This window comes from Oncorhynchus kisutch, linkage group LG17 (assembly GCF_002021735.2).
Source record: "Oncorhynchus kisutch isolate 150728-3 linkage group LG17, Okis_V2, whole genome shotgun sequence".
Lineage (NCBI taxonomy): Eukaryota > Metazoa > Chordata > Actinopteri > Salmoniformes > Salmonidae > Oncorhynchus > Oncorhynchus kisutch.
The window spans coordinates 74752777-74771485 of NC_034190.2; the positions used below are offsets into that span (position 1 = coordinate 74752777).

At 47.0% G+C, this 18709-nt stretch overlaps 1 protein-coding gene across 3 annotated transcripts in view; it reads left to right on the forward strand.

Annotated features, from left to right (window-relative positions):
* Positions 1–18709, forward strand: part of LOC116354436 (low-density lipoprotein receptor-related protein 1-like) — a 224550-nt gene that overhangs the window by 132255 nt on the left and 73586 nt on the right. For all 3 annotated transcript variants that reach the window (XM_031794590.1, XM_031794591.1, XM_031794592.1), the window contains exons 26-32: positions 3731–3935; positions 7674–7838; positions 8022–8266; positions 17215–17346; positions 17604–17831; positions 18031–18205; positions 18405–18499. In XM_031794590.1, the coding sequence (XP_031650450.1) occupies positions 3731–3935; positions 7674–7838; positions 8022–8266; positions 17215–17346; positions 17604–17831; positions 18031–18205; positions 18405–18499 (1245 nt within the window). The remainder of the gene's footprint in view (positions 1–3730; positions 3936–7673; positions 7839–8021; positions 8267–17214; positions 17347–17603; positions 17832–18030; positions 18206–18404; positions 18500–18709) is intronic.

Sequence of the window (18709 nt, forward strand, 5' to 3'; positions counted from 1 at the left end):
GTCCCCAACTAGAAACTATCCACTTGAAGTCCCCAACTAGAAACTATCCACTAGAAGTCCCCAACTAGAAACTCTCCACTAGAAGTCCCCAACTAGAAACTCTCCACTAGAAGTCCCCAACTACAAACATTCCACTAGAAGTCCCCAACTAGAAACCTTCCACTAGAAGTCCCCAACTAGAAACCTTCCACTAGAAGTCCCCAACTAGAAACTCTCCAATAGAAGTCCCCAACTAGAAACTCTCCAATAGAAGTCCCCAACTAGAAACTCTCCACTAGAAGTCCCCAACTAGAAACCTTCCACTAGAAGTCCCCAACTAGAAACCTTCCACTAGAAGTCCCCAACTAGAAACAGTCCACTAGAAGTTCCCAACTAGAAACCTTCCACTAGAAGTCCCCAACTAGAAACTCTCCACTAGAAGTCCCCAACTAGAAACTCTCCACTAGAAGTCCCCAACTAGAAACTCTCCACTAGAAGTCCCCAACTAGAAACTCTCCACTAGAAGTCCCCAACTAGAAACTCTCCACTAGAAGTCCCCAACTAGAAACCTTCCACTAGAAGTCCCCAACTAGAAACTCTCCACTAGAAGTCCCCAACTAGAAACTCCCCACTAGAAGTCCCCACTAGTCAGTGAAGAACAAATTCTTATTTTCAATGACGGCCTAGGAACAGTGGGTTAACTGCCTTGTTCAGAGGCAGAACAACAGATTCTTTGTAACTTTTTGTAGCTCGGGGATTCGATCTTGCAACCTTTCGGGTACTAGTCCAATGCTCTAACCACTAGGCTACCTGCCGCCCACTAGAACGACCCCCCCACTAGAAACCCTCCACTAAACCTCCCCCACTAGAAGCCCTCCACTAGCAACCCCACACTAGAAACTCTCCACTAGAAGCCCTCCACTAGAAACACCCCACTAGAAACTAGAAACCCCACACTAGAAACTAGAAACCCCACACTAGAAACCCTCCACTAGAAAAACCCCACTAGAAACTCTCCACTAGAAACTCTCCACTAGAAACCCCCCCACTAGAAGCCCTCCACTAGAAACACCCCACTAGAAACTAGAAATCCCACACTAGAAACTAGAAACCCCACACTAGAAACTAGAAACCCCACACTAGAAACCCTCCACTAGAAACCATCCACTAGAAACACCCCACTAGAAACTAGAAACCCCACACTAGAAACTAGAAACCCCACACTAGAAACTCTCCACTAGAAACTCTCCACTAGAAACCCCCCCACTAGAAGCCCTCCACTAGGAACCCCACACTAGAAACCCCCCACTAGAAACCCCACACTAGAAACTAGAAACCCCACACTAGAAACTCTCCACTAGAAACCCTCCACTAGAAAGATTCCACTAGAAACCCTCCACTAGAAACATTCCACTAGAAACATTCCACTAGAAACTCTCCACTAGAAACCCTCCACTAGAAACTCTCCACTAGAAACTCTCCACTAGAAACCCTCCACTAGAAACCCCTCTTTAGAATCCCTCCACTAGAAACCCCTCTTTAGAAACCCTCCACTAGAAACTCTCCACTAGAAACTCTCCACTAGAAACCCTCCACTAGAAACCCCCCACTAGAAATTCCCCACTAGAAACCCCCCAATAGAAATTCCCCACTAGAAACTCTCCACAAGAAACCCTCCACTAGATACCCCTCTTTAGAAACCCTCCACTAGAAACCCCTCTTTAGAAACCCTCCACTAGAAACTCCTCTTTAGAAACCCTTCACTAGAAACCCCTCTTTAGAAACCCTCCACTAGAAACCCCTCTTTAGAAACCCTCCACTAGAAACCCCTCTTTAGAAGCCCTCCACTAGAAACCCCTCTTTAGAAACCCTCCACTAGAAGCCCTCCACTAGAAACCCCTATTTAGAAACCCTCCACTAGAAACCCCTCTTTAGAAACCCTCCACTAGAAACCCCTCTTTAGAAACCCTCCACTAGAAACCCCTCTTTAGAAGCCCTCCACTAGAAACCCCTCTTTAGAAACCCTCCACTAGAAGCCCTCCACTAGAAACTCTCCACTAGAAACTCTCCACTAGAAACCTCCCACTAGAAACCTCCCACTAGAAACTCTCCACTAGTAACTCTCCACTAGAAGCCCTCCACTAGAAACTCTCCACTAGAAACCTCCCACTAGAAACCCTCCACTAGAAGCCCCTCTTTAGAAACCCTCCACTAGAAGCCCTCCACTAGAAACTCTCCACTAGAAACTCTCCACTAGAAACCTCCCACTAGAAACCTCCCACTAGAAACTCTCCACTAGAAACTCTCCACTAGAAGCCCTCCACTAGAAACTCTCCACTAGAAGCCCTCCACTAGAAACCCCTCTTTAGAAGCCCTCCACTAGAAACCCCTCTTTAGAAACTCTCCACTAGAAACCCTCCACTAGAAACTCTCCACTAGAAACTCTCCACTAGAAACTCTCCACTAGAAACCCCTCTTTAGAAACCCTCCACTAGAAACCCCTCTTTAGAAACCCTCCACTAGAAACCCCTCTTTAGAAACCCTCCACTAGAAACCCCTCTTTAGAAGCCCTCCACTAGAAACCCCTCTTTAGAAGCCCTCCACTAGAAGCCCTCCACTAGAAACCCCTCTTTAGAAACCATCCACTAGAAACCCCTCTTTAGAAACCCTCCACTAGAAACCCCTCTTTAGAAACCCTCCACTAGAAACCGCTCTTTAGAAGCCCTCCACTAGAAACCCCTCTTTAGAAGCCCTCCACTAGAAACCCCTCTTTAGAAACCCTCCACTAGAAGCCCTCCACTAGAAACTCTCCACTAGAAACTCTCCACTAGAAACCTCCCACTAGAAACCTCCCACTAGAAACTCTCCACTAGAAGCCCTCCACTAGAAACTCTCCACTAGAAACCTCCCACTAGAAACCCTCCACTAGAAGCCCTCCACTAGAAACTCTCCACTAGAAACCTCCCACTAGAAACCCTCCACTCGAAACCCTCCACTCGAAACCCTCCACTCGAAACCCCCCACTTGAAGCCTTCCACTAGAAACCCTCCACTATAAACGCTCCACTAGAAACCCTCCACTAGAAACCCTCCACTAGAAACCCTCCACTAGAAACCCTCCACTAGAAACCCTCCACTAGAAACCCCCCACTAGAAACCCCCCACTAGAAACCCCCCACTAGAAACCCTCCACTAGAAACCCTCCACTAGAAACCCTCCACTCGAAACCCTCCACTCGAAACCCTCCACTAGAAACCCTCCACTAGAAACCCTCCACTAGAAACCCTCCACTAGAAACCCTCAACTCGAAACCCCCCACTAGAAATCCTACACTCGAAACCCCCCACTAGAAATCCTACACTGACAGACCAACTGATTGACTCAGATTCCACAGAGAAGGAATTCTAAAAAATCCTCTCAGTTTGTCAGCGGTTTGCTGCAGTTAAACATGTGAGCTGCAGGATGGAGTTAGTCTCTAGCTGCTGTCTTTTGACATTGCATAAAGCTCTAATACAGCTTGGTTCACTGGGTACCATTTCTGTCATGTCCATTATGAAGAGCTATCTAATCATGTTATTTTCTTCAAATTTCATCAAATCGTTTTTTTTCTTCTGTGTATTGAGGTAAGTGATTGGAGTGTCAAACAAATCTACAATTTCCCATGCAAGGCACTAACCCAGCCATCTTCTATCTCCCATTTCTCATACCCTACCCCTCTCTCCTCCCCTCCATCCCCCTCCTACCCCCTCCAGCTCTGACCAGTTTCGAGGTGGTGATCCAGTATGGCCTGGCCACTCCAGAAGGGCTGGCTGTGGACTGGATAGCAGGGAACATCTACTGGGTGGAGAGTAACCTAGATCAGATAGAGGTAGCCAAGCTGGACGGAACCATGAGAACCACCCTCCTGGCTGGTGAGGTGGAGCACCCACGGGCTATCGCCCTCGACCCCAGAGATGGGTGAGGAAACAAAACTATAGATTACAAAACAGTAAAGCGTAGATTAGTATAGAACAGTAAAGTGTAGATTAGTATAGCACAGTAAAGTGTAGATTAATATAGAACAGTAAAGTGTAGATTAGTATAGAACAGTAAAGTGTAGATTACTGTAGAACAGTAAAGTGTAGATTAGTATAGAACAGTAAAGCGTAGATTAATATAGAACAGTAAAGTGTAGATTAGTATAGAACAGTAAAGTGTAGATTAATATAGAACAGTAAAGTGTAGATTAGTATAGAACAGTAAAGTGTAGATTACTTTAGAACAGTAAAGTGTAGATTAGTATAGAACAGTACAGCGTAGATGACTGTAGAACAGTAAAGTGTAGATTAGTATAGAACAGTACAGCGTAGATGACTGTAGAACAGTAAAGTGCAGATTAGTATAGAACAGTAAAGTGTAGATTACTGTAGAACAGTAAAGTGTAGATTAGTATAGAACAGTAAAGTGTAGATTAGTATAGAACAGTAAAGTGTAGATTACTGTAGAACAGTAAAGTGTAGATTAGTATAGAACAGTACAGCGTAGATGACTGTAGAACAGTAAAGTGTAGATTAGTATAGAACAGTAAAGTGTAGATTACTGTAGAACAGTAAAGTGTAGATTAGTATAGAACAGTAAAGTGTAGATTACTGTAGAACAGTAACGTGTAGATTACTGTAGAACAGTAAAGTGTAGATTTTGACCACAGTCAAAAAAAAGAAGAAAAAAAGACATGATATCAATAAAAAGATACAACAAGCTGAAACGAGCCACGTACGATTCCCCACATGGCAGCTTCTTCTTGTCATTGGTGTTGGCTATCTATACCCCAGGGCCATCACACTGGACCCATGCGATGGGTAGATAACATGGAACCATAGAATAGATACCATATTTTATGTAACCTTTATTTAACTAGGCAAGTCAGTTAAGAACAAATTCTTATTTACAATGGCGGCCTAGGAACAGTGGGTGCCTGTTCAGGGGCCTGTTCAGGGGCAGAACGACAGATGTTTTACAGCTCGCAACCTTTCAGTTACTGTCCCAATGCTCAAACCACTAGGCTACCTGCCACTGCACAGTTCCATGGTATCTGTTCTATGGTTCTATAGTATCTGTTCAATGGTTCTATGGTATATATTCTATGGTTCTATGGTATTGGTTCTACAGTATCTGTTCTATGGTATCTGTTCTACAGTTCTATAGTATCTGTTCTATGATATCAAATCAAATCAAAATCAAATGTATTTATATAGCCCTTCGTACATCAGCTGATATCTCAAAATGCTGTACAGAAACCCAGCCTAAAACCCCAAACAGCAAGCAATGCAGGTGTAGAAGCACGGTGGCTAGGAAAAACTCCCTAGAAAGGCCAAAACCTAGGAAGAAACCTAGAGAGGAACCAGGCTATGTGGGGTGGCCAGTCCTCTTCTGGCTGTGCCGGGTGGAGATTATAACAGAACATGGCCAAGATGTTCAAATGTTCATAAATGACCAGCATGGTCCAATAATAATAAGGCAGAACAGTTGAAACTGGAGCAGCAGCACGGCCAGGTGGACTGGGGACAGCAAGGAGTCATCATGTCAGGTAGTCCTGAGGCATGGTCCTAGGGCTCAGGTCCACCGAGAGAGAGAAAGAAAGAGAGAATTAGAGAGAGCACACTTAAATTCACACAGGACACCGAATAGGACAGGAGAAGTAATCCAGAAGTACTGTTCTATGGTTCCATGGTATCTGTTCTATGGTATATGTTCTATGTTTCTATAGTATATGTTATAAACTTATATATATATATGTTCTACTTTTGGGCTCCAGAGTGGCGCAGTGGTCTAAGGCACCGCATTTCAGTGCATGAGGTGTCATTACAGACTCTGGTTTGATTCCAGGCTGAATCACAACCAGTGATTGGGAGTCCTATAGGGCGCTGCACAATTGGCCCAGCATTGTCCCGGTTAGGGTTTGGCCGGGGTAGGCTGTCATTGTAAATAGGAATTTGGTCTTAACTGACTTGCCTAGTTAATTTAAGGTTATGTTAAAAAAAAGAACAGATACCATGGAACCATGGAGTGGCAGGTAGCCAGTAACAGAAGGGTTGCTAGATCAAATCTGCCCCTGAACAAGGCAGTTAACCCACTGTTCCTAGGCTGTCATTGTAAATTACAATTTGTTCTGAGATATAATAGATATCATGGAACCATAGAACCAAAGAGCCATAATGTGATTGCAGAGTAGTACCTCTTCACAGTCTCATACTGTATGTATGACATACAATATCAGTCAAAATTCTACATTGTAGAATAATAGTGAAGACATGAAAACTATTAAATAACACATATGGAATCATGTAGTAACCAAAACAGTTTTAAACAAATCAAAATATATGTTTTTCAAATAGCCACCCTTTTCCTTGATGACAGCTTTGCACACTCTTGGCATTCCCTCAACCAGCTTCACCTGGAATGCATTTCCAACCGTCTTGAAGGAGTCCCCTCATATGCTGGGCACTTGTTGGCTGCTTTTCTTTCACTCTGCGATCCGACTCATCTCAAACCATCTCAATTTGGTTGAGGTCGGGGATTGTGGAGGCCAGGTTATCTGATGCAGCACTCCATCACTCTCCTTCTTGGTAAAATAGCCCTTACACAGCCTGGAGGTGTGTTGGGTCATTGTCCTGTTGAAAAAACAATGATAGTCCCACTAAGCCCAAACCAGCAAAGCTCCACCACACTATAACACCTCCTCCTCCAAGCTTTACGGTGGGAAATACACATGTAGAGATCATTCGTTCACACACACTGCGTCTCACAAAAACACGGCGGTTGGAATCAATCATCTCCAATTTGGACTCCAGACCAAAGGTCACATTTCCATTGGTCTAATGTCCATTGCTCATGTTTCTTGGCCCAAGTATGTATCTTCTTCTTATTGGTGTCCTTCAGTAGTGGTTTCTTTTCAGCAATTCGACCACGAAGGCTTGATTCACAATACTTGATTCTTCTCTGAACAGTTGATTTTGAGATGTGTCTGTTACTTAAACTCTGTGAAGCATTTATTTGGGCTGCAATTTCTGAGGCTGGTAATGAACTTATCCTCTGCAGCAGAGGTAACTCTGGGTCTTCCATTCCTGTGGCAGTCCTCATGAGAGCCAGTTTTATCATAGCGCTTGATGTTTTTTTGCACCTGCACTTGAAGAAACGTTCAAAGTTCTTGAAATGTTCTATATTGACTGACCTTCATGTTTTAAAGTAATGATGGACTGTTGTTTCTCTTTGCTTATTTGACGTGTTCTTGCCAAAATATGGACTTGGTCTTTTACCAAATAGGGCTATATTCTGTATACCCCCTTCCTTGTCACAACACAACTGATTGGCTCATGCCTGTTAATTGAAATGCGTTTCAGGAGACTACCTCATGAAGCTGGTTGAGAGAATGCCAAGAGTGTGCAAAGCTGTCATCAGGGCAAAGGGTGGCTATTTGAAGAATCTCAAATATAACATATATTTTGATTTGTTTAATACTTTTTTGGTTACTACATGATTCCATATGTGTTATTTCATAGATTTGAGGTCTTCACTATTATTCTACAATGTAGAAAATAGTACAAATAAAGAAAAACGCTTAAATGAGTAGGTGTTCTAAAACGTTGGACCGGTAGTGTAATGCTGCTGAATATTCCTGAATGTGTGTTTCTCTTTCTATTCTTTGTCTGTGTCTAGTATTCTGTTCTGGACGGACTGGGATGCCAGCTTGCCCAGGATAGAGGCAGCATCTATGAGTGGTGAGGCCAGGAGGACTATCCACAGAGAGACTGGCAGCGGTGGCTGGCCAAACGGACTGACTGTAGACTACATGGAGAGACGCATTGTATGGATCGATGCCAGGTACTGTTCCCCTCCTTACTATGCGCACCCACGCACACACACACACACACACACACACACACACACACACACACACACACACACACACACACACACACACACACACACACACACACACACACACACACACACACACACACAACCTCACCCACTCACCTCCTCTCATAAATGTTTTCTCCCCAGGTCTGATGCCATTTACTCTGCTTTGTATGACGGCTCTGGTCTGATCGAGGTGCTGAGGGGTCATGAGTACCTGTCTCATCCTTTTGCTGTCACTATGTACGGAGGAGAGGTGTACTGGACAGACTGGAGGACCAACACCCTGGCCAAGGCCAACAAGTGGACCGGCAACAACGTAACCGTGGTCCAACGCACCAACACACAACCCTTCGACCTGCAGGTGTATCATCCCTCCAGACAGCCCGAGGGTAGGTCACACGGACGGACGGATGCTTACATAAATACATACAGTGCCTTCAGAAATTATTCATACCCCTTGACTTATTCCACATTTTGTTGTTACAGCCTGAATTCAGAATGTTCTCATCCATCTACACACAATACCCCATAATGAGTGTGAAAACATGTTTTTAGACATTTTTGCAAATTTAAGAAAATACAGAAATATCTCATTTACATAAGTACTCACACTCCTGAGTCCATATTTTGTAGAAGCACCTTGTGTAGCGATTACAACTGTGCATCGTTATGGGTAAGTCTCTTAAGAGCTTTCCACACCTGGATTATGCAACATTTGTCCATTATAATTTTCCAAATTCTTCAAGCTCTGTTAAATTGATTGTTGATCATAAGTCACAAGTTGCATGGACTCCCTCATCTCTGTACCCCACACATACAATGATCTGTAAGGTCCCTCAGATGAGCAGTGAATTTCAAACGCAGATGAAACCACAAAGACCATGGAGGTTTTCCAATGCCTTGCAAAGAAGGGCACCTATTGTTAGATTGGTAACTTGAGCATGGTCAAGTTATTAATTACACTTTGCACTGTAAATATCTAGGGGTCCTTCCTAACTCAGGTTCCACTCAGTGATTTCACCATGAGGCCAATGGTGAATTTAAAACAGTTACAGAGTTTAATGACTGTGAGGAAACTGAGGATGGATCAACAACTTTATAGCTACTCCACAATACTAACCTAATTGACAGAGAAAAATAAGGAAGCCTGTAAAGAATACAAATATTCCAAAACATGCATCCCGTTTGCAACAAGGCACTAAAGTAATACTGCAAAACATTTGGCAAAACAATTCACTTTTTGTACTGAATACAAGTTATTATGTTTCGGCAAATCCAATACAACACATTACTGAGTACCATTCTACATATTTTCAAGCATAGTGGTGGCTGCATCATGTTATGGGTATGCTTGTTATCGGCAAGGACTAGGGAGTTTTTTAGGATAAAAAAACCCGAATCAACCCTGGAGTTGCTTAGCAAGAAGACAGTGAATGTTCCCTAGTGGCCGAGTTACAGTTTTGACTTAAATCTATTTGAAACTCTAAGGCAAAATCTGAAAATGTTTGTCTAGCGTTTTGTTTAGGAACATTTTCCTCCTGAACTCATTTGACTTGCCATAGCAAACAAGTTAAATACTTATTGACTATTCCTTTGTAAAAATGTGTGAAAACATAATTTCACTTTGACATTATGGGGTATTGTGTGTAGGCAAGTGGCAAAACATCTCAATTGAATACATTTTAAATTCAGGCTGTTATGTAACAAAATGTAAGAAAAGTCAAGGCCGACACACACAAGCAACCTCACACTTCACAGCTGCCTCTTACTGCTAACTGGACTGTGACACACACTTTGGTGCAGTGTTGGAGGAAAGGGCAGGACTGCAGAGTGGTGCACTACACTCAACTCCCATCAGACAGCTGACCTTTCACTGTTGTCCCATGTGTTGTGTTACCTCCATGATCCTGTGATTCACACACACTGTGGATAATAAAGCCAACACTGTGGATAATAAATCCCAGACACTGTGGATAATAAATCCCAGACACTGTGGATAATAAATCCCAGACACTGTGGATAATAAAGCCCATACACTGTGGATAATAAAGCCCACACACTGTGGATAATAAAGCCCAGACACTGTGGATAATAAAGCCCAGACACTGTGGATAATAAAGCCAACACTGTGGATAATAAATCCCAGACACTGTGGATAATAAATCCCAGACACTGTGGATAATAAAGCCCACACACTGTGGATAATAAAGCCCAGACACTGTGGATAATAAAGCCCAGACACTGTGGATAATAAAGTCAACACTGTGGATAATAAATCCCAGACACTGTGGATAATAAATCCCAGACACTGTGGATAATAAAGCCAACACTGTGGATAATAAATCCCAGACACTGTGGATAATAAAGCCCACACACTGGATAATAAAGGCCACAAACTGTGGATAATAAAGCCCAGACACTGTGGATAATAAAGCCCACACACTGTGGATAATAAAGCCCACACTGTGGATTATAAATCCCAGACACTGTGGATAATAAAGCCCACACTGTGGATAATAAATCCCAGACACTGTAGATAATAAAGCCCACACACTGTGGATAATAAAGCCCACACACTGTGGATAATAAAGCCCACACTGTGGATAATAAAGCCCACACTGTGGATAATAAATCCCAGACACTGTGGATAATAAAGCCCACACTGTGGATAATAAATCCCAGACACTGTGGATAATAAAGCCCACACACTGTGGATAATTAAGCCCAGACACTGTGGATAATAAAGCCCGCACACTGGATAATAAAGGCCACAAACTGTGGATAATAAAGCCCAGACACTGTGGATAATAAAGCCCAAAGAGTACAGGAACAAAACAAAACCCGGCGTACACCAGCCGGAAGCGTACCAACCTGACAATAAACAATTTCACACAGACATGGGGGGAACAGAGGGTTAAATACACGACAAGTAATGAGGGAATGTAAACCAGGTGTGTGGGAAAACAAGACAAAACTAATGGAAAATGAAAGGTGGATCGGCGATGGCTAGAAGACCGGTGACTTCGACCGCCGAAAACCGCAAGGAACCGACTTCGGCGGAAGTCGTGACAGCACCCCCCCCTTGACGCGTGCCTCCAGCAGCGCGCCGACGCCGGCCTCGGGGACGACCCGGAGGGTGAGGTGCAGGGCGATCCAGACGGAGACTGTGGAACTCACGCAGCATAGCAGGGTCCAACACGTCCTCCACCAGAACCCAGCATCTCTCCTCCGGACCGTACCCCTCTCACTCCACGAGGTACTGAAGGCCCCTCGCCCGATGCCTCGAACCCAGTATGGAGCGAACGTAATACGCCGGGGTCCCCTCAATGTCCAGAGGTGGCGGAGGAACCTCCCGCACTCAGCCACCACCGGCCTGAGGAGAGACACATGGAACGAGGGGTTAATACGGTAATCGGGGGGAAGCTATAACTTGTAACTAACCTCGTTCAGTCTCCTCAGGACTTTAAATGGCCCCACAAACCGCGGCCCCAGCTTCCGGCAGGGCAGGCAGAGGGGCAGGTTTCGGGTCGAGAGCCAGACCCGGTCTCACTGCGTTGATGGTCTGCGTTGGCTTTCTGGCTCAGTACGGCCCTCTGAAGGTGAACATCGATCTGACTCTGATGCCAAGGCGCCAGAACCTACTGGTACCCTAGTATGCACTGGAATGGGGAGAGATTAATGGAGGAGTGACGAGCGAGTTCTGGGCCATCTCTGCCCAGGGCACGAACTCCGCCCACTCCCCCGGCCCGTCCTGGTAATAAGACCTCAGAAACCTATCCACATCCTGGTTCACTCTCCACCTGCCTGTTACTCTCGGGGTGAAAACCTGAGGTAAGGCTGATCGAGACCCCCAGACGTTCCATGAACGCCCTCCAGACCCTTGAAGTCAACTAGGGACCCCGATCAGACACTATATCCTCCGGCACCCCGTAGTGCCGGAAGACAAGGCGTCTGCAGTCTGTAGGGCCGTAGGGAGACCGGGCAGAGGAAGGAGACGGCAGGACTTAGAAAATCGGTCCACATCGACCAGGATCGTGGTGTTACCCTGTGAGGGAGGAAGATCGGTAAGGAAATCGACCGACAGGTGCAACCAAGGCCGTTGTGGAACGGGTACGGGGTGTAGCTTACCTCTGGGCAGGTGCCTAGGAGCCTTACACTGGGCACACACCGAGCAGGAGGAAACATAAACCCTCACTTCCTTAGCCAAAGTGGGCCACCAGTACTTCCCACCTTCCGACCGATGCCTGGATGACCAGAGGAGGGTGACGTGTGGGCCCAATAGATAAGCCGGTCACGGACAGCAGACGACACGTACAGGCACCCAGCGGGACACTGGAGGGGAGTGGGCTCTGCACGTAGCGCCTGCTCAATGTCCACGTCCAGCTCCCACACTACCGGCACCACCAGGAGGCCGGGCGTATGGGGGTGGGATCCATGGGCCGCTCCTCTGTGTCATACAGCCGGGACAGTGCGTCTGCCTTCACGTTCTGGGAACCTGGTCTGTAAGAGAGGGTGGAAACAAAACGGAGGAAAAACATGGCCCACCTTGCCTGGAGAGGGTTCAGTCTCCTCGCTGCCTGGAGAGGGTTCAGTCTCCTCGCTGCCCGAATGTACTCCAGATTGCGGTGGTCAGTCCAGATGAGAAAAGGGTGTTTAGCCCCCTCAAGCCAATGTCTCCACGCCTTCAAAGCCTTCACGACAGCCAACAGCTCCCGGTCCCCCACGTCATAGTTTTGCTCCGCTGGGCTGAGCTTTCTTGAGAAGAAGGCACAGGGTCGGACCTTTGGTGGCGTACCTGAGCGCTGAGAGAGCACGGCTCCTATCCCAGCCTCGGACGCGTCCACCTCCACTATGAACGCCAGAGAAGGATCGGGATGGGCCAGGACCGGAGCCGAGGTAAACAGAGCCCTCAGGTGACCAAAAGCCCTGTCCGCCTCAGCCGACCACTGCAAACGTACCGATCCCCCCTTCAAGAGCCGCTAACCTGACCAAAACCCCGGATAAACCTCTGGTAGTAGTTGGCAAACCCTAAGAACCGCTGCACCTCCTTTACCGTGTCGGGAGTCGGCCAATTATGCTCTCCATCTCCACCCCTGAGGAGGAAATGTGGTATCCTAGGAAGGAGACGGACTGTTGGAAGAACAGGCATTTCTCAGCCTTGACGTACAGGTCATGCGCCAACAGTTGACCAAGCACCCTGCACACCAGGGACAAATGCTCGGTGAATGTGGCGAAGTATATCAGAATGTCATCAATATACACCACTACACCCTGCCCGTGCAGGTCCCTGAAAATCGCTTCTACACAGGCTTGGAATACCGATGGCGCATTCATCAACTCGTACGGCATGACGAGGTACTCATAATGCCCTGAGGTAGTACTGAACGCCGTCTTCCACTCGTCTCCCTCCCGGATACACACCAGGTTGTAAGCGCTCCTGAGATCTAGTTTGGTAAAGAAGCGCGCCCTGTGCATTGACTCAATCGCTGTGGCTACGAGGGATAGCGGGTAACTGTACCTCACAGTGATCTGGTTTAGGCCTCAATAGTCAATACACGGGCGCAGACCTCCCTCCTTCTTCTTCACAAAAAAGAAACTTGAGGAGGCGGGTGAAGTGGAAAACAGAATGTACCCCTGACGCAGGGATTTGGAGACATATGTTTCCATAGCCGTCTTCAGTCTTCGCCTGTGACAGGGGATACACGTGACTCCTGGGAAGTGCGGCGTCTACCAGGAGATTTATCACACAATCCCCCCGTCGATGTGTGGTAATTGAGTCGACTTCTTTTTAGAGAAGGCGAGAGCCAAATCAGCATATTCGGCGGGAATGCACACGGTGGAGACCTGGTCTGGACTTTCCACCGTAGTAGCACCAACAGAAACCCCTAAACACCTCCCTGACCACTCCCGCGACCAACCTGTGAGAGCCATGAAACCGTGGGGTCATGACAGGCTAACCAGTGTAGGCCTAGCACCACGGGAAACGCAGGAGAGTCAATGAGGAAGAGACTGATTCTCTCCTTGTGACCCCACTGCGTCACCATGCCCAGAGGAGCAGTGCCCTCCCTAATCAACCCTGACCCTAATGTCAACTGTCTAAGGCATGAACTGGGAAGGGCATAGCCCTTGGAACTCCCTAAACTATGTACGAACGATCTGTCTATAAAATTCCCAGCCGCGCCTGAATCGACGAGCGCCATATGCTGGGAATGTGGGGAAAACTCAGCAAACGTAATATACAAAAACGTGTGTGCAACAGCGGGCTCTGGGTGAGAATGGTGCTGGCTCACCTGGGGTGACGCCAGAGTGCCCTGCCTGCTGCCTCGACCCCCAGAGGAACCAACCCGGGACCGACCAGCAGTGTGACCTCTGCGGCCACAGATGGTGCATGAGACGGAACCTCCTCCTGTCTCCCTGAGCGCAGCACCTCCTAGCTCCATGGGCATCGGAGCTGTGGTGCTGGGGGATGGAACCGACAGACCCCGTTCTGAACGTCCGCGGGTAACCAGAAGGTTATCCAGCCGAATGGACAGGTCCACCAGCTGGTCGAAGGTGAGGGTGGTGTCCCTGCAGGCCAACTCCCGATGGACGTCCTCGCGCAAACTGCAGCGATAGTGGTCGATCAGGGCCCTGTCGTTCCATCCCGCGCCGATGGCCAGGGTGCGAAAGTCCATCGCAAACTCCTGGGCGCTCCTCGTCCCCTGCCTCAGATGGAAGAGACGGTGAAATCGTCCTGGTCCAGCGCCGCATCTCCTTCTCCCCACACGGCGTTGGCCCACTCCAGGGCTTTACCCGAGAGGCACGAGACGAGGGCAGACACCTTCTCATGGCCCAAAGGAACCGGGTGGGCGGTTGCCAAGTAGAGATCCAGCTATAACAGGAAACCCTGGCAGCGTGCAGCCATCCCATCGTACTCCAGGGGAAGGCTGAGACTAATCCCACTGGGACCGGGTGCATGGGGGGGGCGAGTAATGACCCTGGTTGTGCTGGTGGAGGCGCTGGAGGAACTCCCTGTCTCTCCTAGTGGTCCATGGTTTGGACGACGCAGTCCATGGCGGCACGTGCTCCCGGACACGCTCCTCGACCACTATACCAGGGGCACCTGCTCCTGCTTGACTCCATTTTGTGGGTGTGAAATTCTGTCAATGGGTGGGTGTAGCTGGTGCATGGAAGTCAGGCGCAGGAGAGCAGAGATGAGTGGACAAAGCACTTTACTCAGGCAATTATTAAATGCCCAAAGAACAAGTGAGGCAGCACAAAGTACACACAACCAAGTACAAAGTACCGGCTGCCACAAAGCACGGGAACAAAACAAAACCTGGCGTACTCCGGCTGGAAGCGCACCAACCTGACAATAAACAATTTCACACACAGACAGTTGGGGGAACAGAGGGTTAAATACAAGTCAAGTAATGAGGGAATGTAAACCAGGTTTGTGGGAAAACAAGACAAAACCAATGAAAGGTGGATCGGCGATGGCTAGAAGACCGGTGACTTCGACCGCCAAACGCAAGGAGAGGAACCGACTTCGGAAGATGTCGTGACATATGCAAACATTTCTCTCCACCTTATGGCAAAATGTGTAGAATTGCAGGAAATTAGCTGTACAACTGCTTGTTTTCCTCTCCGCTCCATGGCTAAATTAGTAGAATTACATGAAATGTGTTATAAAATTGCAAAAACGCAGACCTGCGAGCAACTGAGGCCCCTCATAATGAGTTCATATTTTTGGTGGCCCCCACCCCATCTACGTTGCCCATCCCTGTATATATGGTGGCCAAGAGCATTTGGGCTTAGAAAGGTTGTATTGATCTGGGTTTAGATAAGTTATGTTGATCTGGGCTTAGATGGGTTGTGTTGATCTGGGCTTAGATGGGTTATGTTGATCTGGGCTTAGATAGGTTATGTTGATCTGGGCTTAGATAGGTTATGTTGATCTGGGCTTAGATAGGTTATGTTGATCTGGGCTTAGATAGGTTATGTTGATCTGGGCTTAGATAGGTTATGTTGATCTGGGCTTAGATAGGTTGTGTTCTTGAAGACATTCTGTGTAGACAGATAGAGACCACTTATCATGTGGTGTGACTTAATCATTATACATTGAGTTTACAAAACATTAGGACCACCTTCCTAATATTGAGTTACACCCTCTTTTGCCCTCAATTCGTCGGGGCATGGACTCTACAAGGTGTCGAAAACATTCCACAGGGATGCTGGCCCATGTTGACTCCAATGCTGGCTGGATGTCCTTTGTGTGGTGGACGTTCTTGATACACACGGGAAACTGTTGAGGGTGAAAAACCCAGCAGCGTTGCAGTTCTTGACATACTCAAACCAGTGCGCCTGGCACCTACTACCATACCCCGTTCAAAGGCATTTCAATATTTTATCTCACCCATTCACCCTCTGAATGGCAAACATACACAATCCATGTCTCAATTGGCTTAATTTTTTTAACCTTTAACCTGTCTCCTTCCCTTCATCTACACTGATTAAAGTAGTGGTTATCACTAGGAGAGAGCTGATCACAGTGGTTAACACTAGGAGAGAGCTGATCACAGTGGTTAACACTAGGAGAGAGCTGATCACAGTGGTTAACACTAGGAGAGAGCTGATCACAGTGGTTAACACTAGGAGAGAGCTGATCACACTGGTTAACACTAGGAGAGAGCTGATCACAGTGGTTAACACTAGGAGAGAGCTGATCACAGTGGTTAACACTAGGAGAGAGCTGATCACACTGGTTAACACTAGGAGAGAGCTGATCACAGTGGTTAACACTAGGAGAGAGCTGATCACAGTGGTTAACACTAGGAGAGAGCTGATCACAGTGGTTAACACTAGGAGAGAGCTGATCACAGGGGTTAACACTAGGAGAGAGCTGATCACAGGGGTTAACACTAGGAGAGAGCTGATCACAGTGGTTAACACTAGGAGAGAGCTGATCACAGTGGTTAACACTAGGAGAGAGCTGATCACAGTGGTTAACACTAGGAGAGAGCTGATCACAGTGGTTAACACTAGGAGAGAGCTGATCACACTGGTTAACACTAGGAGAGAGCTGATCACACTGGTTAACACTAGGAGAGAGCTGATCACACTGGTTAACACTAGGAGAGAGCTGATCACAGTGGTTAACACTAGGAGAGAGCTGATCACAGTGGTTAACACTAGGAGAGAGCTGATCACAGGGGTTAACACTAGGAGAGAGCTGATCACAGTGGTTAACACTAGGAGAGAGCTGATCACAGTGGTTAACACTAGGAGAGAGCTGATCACAGTGGTTAACACTAGGAGAGAGCTGATCACAGTGGTTGACATGTCTTCTTCCCCTCAGCTCCTAACCCTTGTGCAACCGCTGATGGGCAGAGCCCCTGTTCTCACCTGTGTCTGATCAGCTACAACCAGACTTTCTCCTGTGCCTGTCCTCACCTCATGAAGCTGCAGGCTGACAAACACACCTGCAAAGGTAGGAACACACAGCAATACACACACATAGTCAGAGGGCTGAGTGATGACCAATGGGTCTGAGCTGGGTCTGAATGTGTGTGTAATTTGCTGTAATTTAGACACACAATCAGATGATTGTCTTCTTAATGAGAATAGCTCCATTTTAGACCAGCAGCTGTTGCATAGCATTTGGATATGTTGAAATACTGTCTTTGTTATGTGTTGATGGTAACTCTTCCCCTGTATCCCTTGTCTCTCCATTCTCTCCCCTACCAGAGACCCGTCAGTTCCTGCTGTATGCCCGTCAGACAGAGATCAGGGGAGTGGACATAGACAACCCCTACTATAACTACATCATCTCCTTCACGGTGCCAGACATAGACAACGTGACTGTGGTGGACTATGACGCTCTGGAGAACCGGATCTACTGGTCAGATGTTCGAACCCAGACAATCAAGAGAGCCTTCATCAACGGGACCGGAGTGGAGACTGTGGTGTCTGCTGGTAGGAAGACCACTTTATCTTGGGATCAGATTTGGGTCCTTTTCTTTCAAGGCAAGCTCAATGAAGAGCAGATGAAGTCTTCGAAAGAAAACAAATACTGCTTTGGAATCCACTGGGCAAATTTTAGATCAAGGAATTTGTTTATTTAATGTAGTTGTGGTTTAGTTAAAATTGCCTGTATGTATGCTTGTTTTTTCAGACCTGCCCAACGCCCATGGTCTGGCAGTAGACTGGGTGTCTAGGAACCTGTTCTGGACCAGCTATGATGTCAATAAGAAACAGATCAACGTGGCCAGACTGGACGGATCCTTTAAGAATGCTGTCATCCAGGGCCTTGATAAACCCCACTGTCTGGTCCTGCACCCTATACTGGGGTTAGTGGGATACACACGCACACACACACACGCACGCACACACACACACGCACGCACGCACAATAGAGGAGTAGGAATGGAGTTTGGAATAACATAATGACAGCAAAAGAACGTTGATGTTGTCACTGTGATTTCAGTTACGTGACAGTCAAGCCAAGATTAATGTATGGTAACATGTCATGTGTGTGTCCTTCTCCAGAAAGCTGTACTGGACCGATGGGGACAACATCAGTGTGGCCAACATGGATGGCAGCAACCATACGACGCTCTTCACCAATCAGAGGAGCCCTATAGGTGAGTGTTGTGTAAAACAATGCTGAGAGCATGAAATAAAGTGAGAGCCAGAGTAACAGAAAATTTGAGAGAGCGAGAGAGAGAGTTGACCATGTTCAGTAGTGGTGTGTCTGTCCTTTTTGTCCTCTCCAGGCCTGTCTGTAGACTACGACAGACTGTATGAGAGTGAAGGAGGGAGAGATTCTGACTGTGATCGTGTTGTGCTAACTG